The following is a 12,548-nucleotide window of genomic DNA, read 5'->3' on the forward strand; positions in this document are numbered from 1 at the left end:
CACACTGCTCCTTAATGTCTGTGTGCATGCTTGAGTGATACTGTCACATTTACTGATATATTTGAAAGGAACACTAGAGACTCAGGACTGATCTTATTTTGGAAAGAGGAGGAAAAGAACAAGGGCTGCAACCATAGCAACATGGTGAGCATTTCTCCATGGCAGTGCTCTATGTTCCAAACAAATTGGGCTGCGAATGGAACATGGGGCAGCCCATCATGAAGTCCACTAAGTCATACAGAGGCCAGTGTCTGAGGGGGCTGAGGTTTTGACACATTGTATAATATTAGGAGTCTTGTTTTAAATGAAAAAACAAGGCCTATGGTACATTAAAGCTTTGATACAGGGGACCCAAATCATGTGATTACAAGTTCAATATATGTACGTACATGCATAGAGTTTGCCATCCAGTGCTCTTGTCTACATAGCTTAATATGATATTTCCTTTACTGCATTGAGTCAGGTCTCATGGATATCTCCTGATTAATTACAGTATGACAATTTAAAAGAACAGTTTGTTAGTCTGGATATCTGCTTCATACAAACATGAGCTAAGAAGGCGAAGCTGGTGCTGGAGGTAAGACATGTTTAGTTTAGCAAAAGTGATTAGAGACAGGGAAATAGACTGGCTCTGTCCAGAACGAAAAACTGTACCTTTGTTTTGGTACAGAAATATAAAAATGACAACAGAGAATGTGAAGTTGTCATCAAGCTGTGTTGAATTTTAGGTAAATGCACCATTTTGGTGGAATCATAAAGATCTACACTACATACAACTCTACTTTAAGCTCCTCCCATTAGGGGTCGCCACAGCCATGCTAAACTTGGCATGCTTTATGTTGGATCCCCTTCCGGATGAAGTCTAATTTAGAGTATTCAGTCAACCTAACCTGCATGTCTTTGGACTGTGGGAGGAAGCCAGAGTACCCAGGGTGCAGAGTCACTGTTCGGTCTGTCGCTCTCATCAATGGGATTTCTAGCTCCGCTACGAGTTAGCTACAGTCAGCTAAGGTTATCCATTCTGAATTACCACAGTCAGTAAAGTGAGATATAAATGATTTAAGCAACTTTTTTAGCCAAGCTCATCAAGAATAGGTAGTGTGTATCCCCAAAATGGTGCCCCCGCTCCAAGATTCAACATGGTGTGATGTACCTTCACATTCTCTATTTGTGGCTGCCCAGGAGGTTATGCTATAGCTATTTCCTTGCAAATTAGAGTAATTTGTAATGGCAGTATTTCTATAACCTTGGTTGATTGTCCAGTCTCATTAATCAAATGGACCCACCAGCCCTACTACAGTATCTACTGTACTGCTACTCCTCATTTATAATTCATTAGACAGCCCATCATATACGGTTACACTGCAGCTCTCCTTCATCTCTCTCCAGTCAACCAAGAACAGTTGTATGAGCTTGCAGACATTTGCATAACATAAATACTGTATGCACAAATATTGTGTGTGATAGGATTCATCATTGAATCAGACTTCCTGAGGCAAACTGAAAGCACTGACCTGAGCTGACATATTGTGGCCAAGACACTAAATCTCACTACCACCCCTCTTAACCCTGCTGTTGCTGACTGCACTACAGCACTGTAAGATTTATAAATTTACATATGAGTTGGAAAACAGGGTGACACACTGGGACCTCAGGCTGGAGCAAACAAAATGAGGAGCAGCATGCTTTTAGTTCACTTAATGAAATGAAGGGCAGCATCGAGATGAAGGAGGTGGCTGCTGTCAATGTGCTCTTGTGATCTTTTTCTCCTGTTGGCCTCATTGTTTATTGGCAAAATTGCCATTGCTTAAATCGATAGGAGGTTTTAGTTGGCTAAGGGTCAAATCTTTACTTTATTGGTTCTCCCAGCATCAGCCTGCGACTTAATTGGCTAATGGTGTCTGACATTAAGTGGGACCACACCTTCATTAAAGCCTAGGAAAACAACAATGCCAAAATCGAGATCGCCCCATGACACGGACTGCCCCATGAGATAAACAGAGAAACAGGGACAACACCCTTTTCCCACTTAGTTCATTTGATTCCCGCAGTAAACTCCTTTCTCTGTTCTTTCACCCGTTGCTCTTTGCTTTTTCCCGTCCCCTGGTGTTTGCGTGCGTGTTATATGTGTGTGAGGGGCGCTGTCTGCCTGCTGGTTGCCAGGTTACCAGTCTAATTGAGGGGCCTCTAGAGAATTGCTGTTATCAGAGCCTGAACCCTCTGCTCCGCTTAGCACTCTCATGTCTTTCTCATATTTACTAGTACATCCTTTATTTGAAAGTCATCTCCCCATTTAACACAGTAGCTTCATAAATAGAAACTTTTTCAACATCTTCCTGTATTTTCATCCGTTAAATTGTACTGATTTTGATTTTTCCCCATTCTCCCTGTCATCTCAGCTGCTTCAGAAGGCTGTACCACAGACTAATTGCTCTCTGTCTTCCATCCCTCCCTTCGCCTTGCTCAGCCTGTGTTGTCAATACATCTTTTCCTGTCACTATTTCATCTCTGCCTTTCATCTGTAGTCTACACTGGCCCTTCGGCATCACTTTTCTCTGGTTATCTGCTACTCTTCCCTTCAATCCTGCTATCTCTGCATCGCTCCATCTAGCTTTTATCTGTTGCAAAACATGGCAGGAAATCCTTATCCGGTTACACAACTGCTCCCTGTTCCACACAAGCACAAATCAACCCTCCTGACATGCCATACAAAAATGTAGAACATGCACCAAGATTAATACTAATGTGTTGATAGATGATTTGCATCTATCTGAAATTTTTGAACAGGTGAAAACCCAAACCAGAGCTGACCCGAGGGCCGCATTCATTCCCAAACCAGGTATCAAACATTATGAAAATGTGTGTGGAAATGAAAAGACATCGGCTTTTAAGAATATTGATAATGCCAGAGAGGTGAGCATCCATCTTGAAACGCAGCCAGTCAGCTTAGCCTGAGGCTACATGAACAACAGCAGTACATAATAAATAATTGACAGTTCTTCAGTGCATATACCAATGAATATGCTACTCTACTACCAAAAAAGCTAATGAAGGAAAATTTGAACAATTTTATTTCTAAAGTTTCATGTTGCCCATTCATAAAACACTTTAGGAAACCCCATAAGGCCTATCCATCTTTCTGGGACCCATGTGTTTCTTTCCCATCACTTCCTCTGCAGCTTTTCATGCATGACTCCCATTGCTTACACCCCACCAACAAAGCTCCATCTTTCCCCTTCAGTGCCTACCCGGGTAAATATTCAGCTCATCTCGTTTGCCTTTCATCTACCTCTCTGCTTGTTCCCACTTTCCTTCTCCACTGCATTGCAGACTTTCTTTCCCAGCAGAGCTAGTTATAAAAAAGTGGATGTACAGCTGTGATGTATCGCTTTCCTTTAATCACAGCTGCTTCATACTTCCCAATTCCTTGTTGGATAGAATGGGACACGCATTCAAAAACACCCAAACACACATATGCACAACCCTCCAGGCAAACATTTGCATATAAATTCTCTGTCTGTACCTTACACTTAATCACATGTCATGTGACTCACAGCTCTGAATACATTTGCACACGCAGTTTAGTTGTGACATTATAAAGTTGCAGTTACATGCACACCTCATGCCTCCTTGATGATTGATGAGACTCAGTAAGGAGGAGGTAAAGGGGAGGTAGGCCATTATTCCCTTGACTGAAAGTCTCTCTTAGCAACCAGCCAAGACTCAGACTCACTACACTCACGTATCCACAAAAGACAGAGCAATACTCCTACACACATCTCTGCCATGGAACACAAGTCCCACACATGAGCAACAATGTCCCAGGTTTCAAACTGACATTCAAGGCTATACAAAAAACTAAAGAGGTAAAAAATGATGTTCACACAAGCAGCAAAACTAACGACAACAAGATCAACTTTAGCTTGTGTTTTTCAAAGTGTCTACAAAATAATGACATTAAACAACAAGATCAACAAGCTTGTGTTTGTCAAAGTGTCTACAAAATAATGACATTATAGCAATGTGTGCTACATTATTTAGCTCTGACAACTACCTGGTAAGAACAGTTTTCCTGGTGGACCATCCTTCACAGCATCCTAGAGTGGAGCTGGCTGAGCTGGGGGAACAGAGGTGGGACTGGGATAAGATTCCCAGCCCTGCGGTGGTATTCCGGCAGCAATGAGAGGAGAGGAGAGGAGAGGAGGGATCCCGCCCAGTACTAGATACAAACTAAAAATCAATTCCTGCTTGCCTCTCCTTGTCAGTTAAGTTCACCCTCTGCTTTCTATCTCTCTTTTCTGGTTGTTTTCTGGTCTGTCTGTTTGTCAAGACAGAAGGGTAGAGTCTGATCGCTGATTCCCCAAAGCTGAGAGAGGGAGGGGAGTGACAGACTGGAGGAGGGGTATGAGAATGAGAGAGAGACAGAGAGAGAGAATCAGAGAGGGAGGGAGGCGGGGGAGCAGTGAAAAGCAGAGTACATTCCTGGTCGCCTTTCTCTGTCTAGTTTGGACTGAAAAGGGGGAGGAGCAATTGAGCTGAGTGTGTGCAGAGTTGGCCACTGGGAAGAGGGGATGGTGGAAAAGGGAGGGCGGGTGAGGGTGGTGGGGTTCAGGGTCGGGATGTCATTCTGCTGCTTCATATGGAGCCATGTCAGAAAGAGAGAGGAAGAGGAGTGCGAGAAGGGCAGAGGAGAGACTATCAATTAACTTTTAACTTAATCCCTATCTATGCTGCAATATTGTAAATCTCAAACTAAAACTCGAACCTTAAATGTGTTTTTAGCACCAAGTACCTAAAGCTGTCAAGTACAAAATGCACTGAAACCTGGTTATAACTGTGATCTTTGTCACCTATTATTTGATCAACTATTTAGGCAAAAATATGTCACTTATTGATGTTAGACTATAGTTACATTACAGTGTAAACGTGTACAGAGTATGCAGGCATCTCGTTCTGTCTTTTTGTAGCATTATAATTCAGTGGTGGCAGATGGCCGGTCTATAATCCACATGCAGGCCAACCTACTCAGATAATCTCTCCCTTCTCCATCTCTCTATCCAGTCCTCCATCGTTCAACCTGTTAATGGTATAAATGTTTTCTGGTTTAGCCTTTCTTTGTGATCTCTGTAAGATGTAAACATGTGCCTGTCTGATAGATTGATAGATAGATAGATAGATAGATAGATAGATAGATAGATAGACAGACAGACAGACAGATAGATAGATAGATAGATAAATAGAGTACTTTAATGATCAGTTGGTGATTCTTTTCAGAAGCATTTTTTGTAACATTTCTTCAAACTGTATTTTCTTCCTGATGGCATTGAATACATTAAATCCACTGACAACATAAAGAAAAAACCCATCATCTGTGGCAGCAGCAGGGCTGAAAAAAGCCTGAGCAATAAATTTACTTGTCCCAAGCCAAACCAATGAATGGCCTACCTGCCTGTCAACCTACTTTCTACTTGCAAGCACTCTGCCTGTGCACTCAACGTGCGAGCCAAGTGTCTCCCACAAGATGATGTAGTTGCGGGCAGACATGTTACTGTTCTGTTTTGATGGTTAAAACTAGTGAGCTATGGCAAAGAAGGTACCCACAGCAGCTTTTCTTCTCAAACAGAGACCTTTGTCACACACCAGGCCTTCCCCTTTAAGACATATAGCCTTATAGGTAATGTTGGTGTTGCAACATGTGTGTGTATTTTGAGAACGAGAAAACCGCCACATGGAACAGACTCCTTTTACACGCAACCACGAGTGGGGGAAATACCAACAGTAGTCAGCTCTAAGTGCATAGATAGGATTGTTAACTGGGCATCAAAGGCCGCATGCAGTGTTTGTCTTATCAAGACAGAATAAAGCCTGTGTTTTGAATGGTGTTAGCTGGCCCCCCTCTTCAGGTCTCCCCACTGGACCTCTAAGACTATTTACCAGCTGGACAGGTAATTATCTGTTTTGTTTTGTTATTTCCTGCAATCTGTAGTGGTCAGGCAGCTTTGCAGTGTGTCTTGTGTTTTGGAGGAGTGGCTTTGGAGAGAAGTCAGAGCGAAAGGGTGGGATTTCTTTGGTTGGCTACTTTCAAAATCGAGCTTCCTCTTGCTGGTTTTTCCAGGATCGCCAACCCTGCTTTTAACCAGAAAAATAGTTTTTCTAAACCCCTTGTTTTGTGCAATGAAAAGTTCAAAACCACACAGTATGATATTCAATTTGTTGGTATGATATATATAAAAAGGCAAAGTCACCACATTTAAAAAGTTGGAAATGTTCCTTGGCATTTTGGCAAATTGTCTTTGGTCTCTGTTATATGACTATTCAGTTAGCTGAGTAATCATTTCATAAATCAGTGTTTGATAGTTTTTTGTTTGCTGTTTATCTAGACGTATAAGTGCGGTGTTTACCTTCCCATTACAGCAGCAGAATGGCTTTGCACAAGAATGTGGTGAAAGTGGCATCCTAGTCCAATTAGCTCTGTTTTATTTGTCTTTTCTTTCGTTCTTTTTTGGCAAAGCTAGACATGCCTCCTGTTACCTCACCTTTCCTCTCAGGCCAGACCTCTCTATCTGATATTGATCTCTGCTGGATGATGCTGCTTTTCCAGATAAGACCACTCTTCGGTTTAATGACCTGGAAGTGGATCGATGGGCTCCCTTGCTCTGATCTCTCTGCTCAAGCCTGCACACCACGGGCTCTGGGTTGGCCTTATGCATGGTGCCAGGCTGGGGCAGACTGGAACACTGTCTATCCTGTCACACTACACTGGGATATAATTATCTGTGCATGACGCTGACCTGTGATAATCTTCTTTTTCCTACAGTGCAAGTTATCAGTTCACCTGGTGACAGGACTCTGATGTTGAGTATACAGCCGTATGGCCAGCAGGGGAAAAACAGTAAAGCCCAGGATGAAATAGTAGATTGTCACACTAGCGTGGATGGTGAGAAGTGTCCAACATATAGCATGTTAAAAAGTCATAATCGTTGTGTGATTTAAACAGACATGAAGTATAAAAAACATGAGGGTTCTACAGGCGATGTGCGTTTCCTGGATTCACATTTGATATAATGGAATTCTACCTGCATCGTGAGACAAACGTAGAAAACATTTCCAAACATTTCCAAAAATGCTTCCAGTAAAGCTCACAAGATGAACATGTAATATTTTATTTATCACTACATCCAACCAAGAAATATCTTTGCACCTTGGTTTGTGTGCAGCTCTAACAAACAAGCTAGGCTAGCTGTTTCCAGTCTCTATGCTAATCTAAGCAGCTGCTTTTTTAATGCACATGCAGGAGCGTGATCTTCTTACAGTGTCTGACTGTGCCTTTCAGGCTTGTTGTTGTTGTGAGCCCATTTTGGCATCTACTTTCTGGCCCCTAGTGACAAAAGCACTGCAAGAAAAATAAGATTCCAAGACAAGTACAGTGAACACTTGTTTAACTGCACAGCTGAATCATATCTGAAACAGCCTGCTGATAGTAGCACTACATCTGTGGATGTTTATGTACCAACAAAAGTGACCTCATATAGATACTCATGATTCTCAGTGTAGATGATTTAGGCTATAGGCCTGATGAGTGAACAAGATCACACTCATGATTCTCAGCGTAGATGATTGAGACTATAGGCCTGATGAGTGAACAAGATCAAACTGGAAGACATGGTGCTGTATTACTAAATTGTTGGTCTCACTGTCAAGGTCTTTTCACCTGTTGATGCTTTAAAGCCTTCTTATCAATATGAATCTATAGTACTGATTATGCTTTCTGACGCACATGCTCACTAAGGCAAGTGCATAGATACAATACACACATGCACAGGAGCAAAACACTTTGATGTCCAACATCTGTGAGCCTTGCCTTGATACAAGAAGCCACAGCAGCCCCATTTCTCTCCTCCATCACCATGGCAGCATTCAGACTGAAGACACCCCCTGCTGACCTTCACACCGTTGTCAAGGTTACAATCTGAGTCACAGCACAGGTGGAGACAGAGACGCACCTCTTTATTCACACCAGAAAAGAAAACAATATCTGACACCGCGCAGGCTGTGCAATGAGAAGCCCCCTGATCCTCAAATCGCATTTAGCCAACTTAAAGAGCAAAAACAAGCTTCGAAAACAGACAAGGCAAACAAACCATAACAAATATGATTATGTAAGTAGCCTAAATCAGCATACAGAAGATTCAGAACAAAGATTATTAACTGGAGACAAACAAGGCAAACGGGCAGCTTAGCCTCCCACACACTGTGGCCACATGTTCCTCTGAGCTGAGTGATGTAAATCTCACACCTAAAAGACAAGAGGTTTCACTGTTGTAAAGCCAAATGTTATCAGTAGTAATTTATTCTTGCATATAGTAGAGTAGGAGAAATGACTGTTATGCGTGTGGCTCTTGCTGTGAGAGTGTGTAGTGTGTAGCATCTCCTCTCCTGCACATCAAAACAACACTCATGAGAGACTCTGTGTATTTAACTAGCATATTTATAGTTGCACAAAGAAATAATGAATAACTAATCTTAAGTCACTGATCACAGAGTGACTAACGTGGTGGTTCATTCCACAGTAACCAGTGGGCTATACAGAGAGGGCTGAGAATGATAAATAAAGCCTGTAACGCGGCTCATGGAAAATACGCACATGATTCTCACTCTTGCTGTGACATCTCCTCCCTTCCTCTGACGAACAGCTTGCCCTCTCTCTTTTGAGCCTCAGTGCCAACTGCTCCTCCCTCCGCTCTTTCTGGCCTTTCAGTGTAACTACATTTGCATTCTTTTCACCACTTTTTTAAAAAAAAACTTTCTCTGTCTCCCGCCCCGTCGCAGCAGGAAGAGGGGAGCACAGATGCTTTTACTGAGCTGACATTTAGTGCCAGCGTAAAAACACTGCATAGCAAAGCAGGTTGGCTCAGTGTGAGGGCCAGAATCTGGCGGTAATGAGCTCGATCTGACAGGAAGGAACTGAGGTGGAAGGCCACAGAGTGCATGTGTGTGCTCATTCTTATGATCAGGTTGTTCTAATAACTATACTGTAAGTCCATAGTTGATGTTGTGCGACCACCAGGCTGTATATAATGTTTGTCACGTTTTTTTTAAATGTCTCGCAAAACATTTATGTACGAGTTGAATAAACAATTAACTGGCCACCAAATACTGTTATGCAATGACGTAGAGCATTATGAGACAGGAGTTGTGAGTAACAGTGAATAATAAGTAGCTGAGACGGACCAGGTTTTAAACCTGCTTCTGGTTGTCTCGCTTACAGATAAAGAAAAATGAGGACAGCAAGAAGGAAATCATGAAATTGAGGATAGAACTGACATAGCTGAAATAGTTTTGACATTTTATAGACCAAAATGTTTAATTAGTCAAGAAAATAACAGCTGTTTATTTGATAATAAAAATATCAGTTGCACCCCAACATCAATTATTTTACAAGTAAAATCTGCCAAAGCTGCTCTACTTTCTCAAAAGTGCCAATTTCTGTGTTTGTTTTGTGTGATAGTGATGGGAATATCTGGGGGATTTGGGGATTTTCTGCTTTGACAAAACAAGCAGTTATTAGTTGTGTCATAATCATTAGTTGCGACCCTATTTTGGTCTGATGGAATTATATTTTTGCTATGATTATCTGAGGAGATAAAAGTGTTCTGTGCTCTACGGCAACAGATGAAGCTCTGCACGATCTGGCACAAAATCTGTTTTGATCTCTCTCACTCTCTCTCTCTCTCTCTCTCTCACACACACACACACACACACACACACACAGAGTCATGTGAACAAACTAACAGCTTACAAAGTCTAAAAACATGGAAACAAAATTACCCCTGGTTTGCTGGGGACTGTGTAGGTGTGTAGACATGATTTAAAACATGTTCTGTATTTTTAGCCTGTTATACTTTTAGCCTGGCCACATTACCCCTCATATACACTCACACACACCACCCCAAACACACACTCTACTCTATAATTAGGTAGAGAGAAGAACAATGTTTCATGTTTGAGCTCCACCCAAATGAACACACATATCAGTGCAAACACAGATATTCAGCACAAGGCACAAGCAACTGTATGTGTTTCGGCCCGTTATTTCTCCAACAGGAGACAGGAGAGGTGATGGATAGCAGTTTAAGATTCTCCACTGCAAACATAAACCCTTCCGCTCTCCTTCTCAGTTTGCAGCTCTCGCTCTCTTTTTGTTGCCTTCTTGCAGTAAACCTTGTTTTTTTTTAATTTATCTCCTTCAGCCCTGTTCTTACTTATAAAGCCATCTTGAGTGTGCGTTTGTGTTTGTGTGTGTATTTGACTCTGCTCTGTAGCGACTGTGCAGCATGAGGACTGACATGAAGCTGTAACATTAGTGGCCGTCTCCTGGATGCCACATAAATCCGCATTTTCTTCACAGCACGCTCTGCCACTCACAGCCTCCCGTCTTTGATAGTTTTCATAGGGTGGAGAGGGGGAGCCGGGCGGAGGGGGAAGTGGTCTCCTGCTGTATTTTGGCTGTGTGAAAACATTAGGTTATAATGCTTGACAGTTTGAGGAAGAGAGCAATTAGCAGGGCATGGGAGTGGGAATGGTGGGAAGGGCCAGGGCTGTCTGGAAGAGAAGGAATCAAGAGAACAGAGAAGAAGAAGAAGAAGAAGAAGGGGGAGACTTGGTATGACACATGATGGAAAGGGTGTGTTTGTGTGAGCTTTTGTGTATCTATCAGGATGATCAACTAGACCAAAGGTTGTGGAATGTGTAGCTCTGAGCAATGCCTTCCCACCTAAAACATCTCCAGTCACAACTCAGTCTGGTTTGAGCTGGCTTTCCTGCATGACATCACTCTGGATCATCAAACACACCGACTGCTGTGGGTGAAACCCTCAGTGACCTTCCAAGCATCCGAGCAGGAAGCTAGGCTGTCATTTTCAGTTCATCTACACCTATAGTCTCATTATTCAAACAGGCTTGTGTGTGTATGTGTATGCTTACCAGTTCAGATGTGGTGAGGTTATCAGCTGCTGAAGCTGTACTTTGACACCAGATAAGAGCAGTTCAGACAGTACCACTCCTGTTGAGGCTGTATATGGGACTTTAACTAAATAACCTGCAGTATTTCTTGATGTTTTGGCATTACCTACAAGCCAGCAGCTACGGTTTTGATTGTACATGTGTGTGTGCAGGCATGCACCCAGCATGATGTAGTAGACCACCTGAACTGTCGAGCTGATTTCACTTTTCACCTGGTTTTAATGGACATGCACTCAATGCTGAGCTCCTCAGTTATAAATATGCTTCAACAACAAACACTCTTGTGCGTATATCTTTGGGTCATCACACACCAAGTCAGTCAGCTTCCTGGCACATTTAGCCCACTGAGTGTGCTGCAACACTGAGAGAACTTACTGACTGGCTGTTCAGGCGTGTGATTCACTGATTTTACCCATTTAAGGTAGTTTGTTCTGATGTTTTGCTTCTGCCGTTTCCTTTCTTATTTCACAAGCAAAAGCCACTGGCTGACAGCTTTGGAGCAAAGCAAAGCTTTACCCTGTCAGCTGTGCCTTCTAATCTCACTTATTCTAAATTTGGATTCCAAGACCCTTTAAGCAGGTTTGGTTTGTTTGTCTTTGTGTGGTGCACTAAGGATCTGACAGCCTTCCTGTTCCCTCCAAAGGGGTACATGTGCAGAATATACAGTATGTGCACACTATAGTCAGACATGAGGTGTCCAGAGACAGAGCTCATCAGTTGTGGCCTTTGTTGTGTTTCAGACAACCTTCCTTTGCATGTCAAAGTAAAGGGAATATTTAAAACAGGTGCACAGCACAAAGGTTTGCTTATTCTAAACAGGATTAAAACACATGTGCACTGCACAGACTGCATGATCTTATTCTTTCTTTGCTAGAAAGGAAGAAAAGAAAGGGCTACCAAGTAGCAAAGCACATATGGTCAGAGTCCTGCCAGCATGAGCATACACTCTCAGCAGAGGAATGCAGTGTTCTGGGCTATATATTTATTCTGGTTTGCCCAACATTGTATCTACTCTGAGCCTGAGATTTATAAAGGTTTGTCTTGGTTTGACTACAGTCAAATAACATGTATATATAATGTTGAAAAGAGACACACTGGACAGAAAACACACTTCTACACACATCGTACAAGAGGTCATATTTACCTGAGTTAAGTGCCCGACTTGCTGTGAGGAATCCAAGGTTAAGTTGAGATGAAAAATACTCCACTGATAAGAAAAGAAGCTAGAAAAACAAACCGGGCTACCAACACTGACAGAATGTCAGGATGCCATGAGAAGACAAAGATATGCTTTGATTTAGTGAGGTGAGTGTGTGGACTAACAGGAGACAGAAAACTGCTGAGGTGACTCTGAGGCAGAGTCAGCGCAGTCAGTGCAAGGAGAGAGTCTGTGTGTGTGAGGTTTGGTGTGCAGAGGGCCGGGCGTGTTTCAGCTGGTACCAGCATATACATGCACACACGCTCACACACATGAGGAGCTGCGGTGTAGCCTAGGGGGTTGAACCAGACACCAGAGCCTCAGCAGG

The 12,548-nt window shown here is 42.6% G+C and overlaps 1 protein-coding gene across 8 annotated transcripts in view; it reads right to left on the bottom strand.

Moving 5' to 3' along the window:
* The window catches only part of schip1 (schwannomin interacting protein 1), a 224,526-nt gene that overhangs the window by 27,072 nt on the left and 184,906 nt on the right, over positions 1-12,548 (bottom strand). Inside the window, exon 1 of one of the 8 annotated variants that reach the window (XM_020615623.1) lies at positions 4,055-4,378. The exons of the other annotated variants lie outside the window; for them this stretch is intronic. Within the exon in view, the coding sequence (XP_020471279.1) occupies positions 4,055-4,084 (30 nt within the window). The 5' untranslated portion in view covers positions 4,085-4,378. Of the gene's footprint in view, positions 1-4,054; positions 4,379-12,548 lie in introns of those variants that run through there. 8 annotated transcript variants of the gene reach the window in all.

The sequence above is a fragment of the Monopterus albus genome, unplaced genomic scaffold, assembly GCF_001952655.1.
Source record: "Monopterus albus unplaced genomic scaffold, M_albus_1.0 scaffold167.1, whole genome shotgun sequence".
Classification (NCBI taxonomy): Eukaryota; Metazoa; Chordata; class Actinopteri; order Synbranchiformes; family Synbranchidae; genus Monopterus; species Monopterus albus.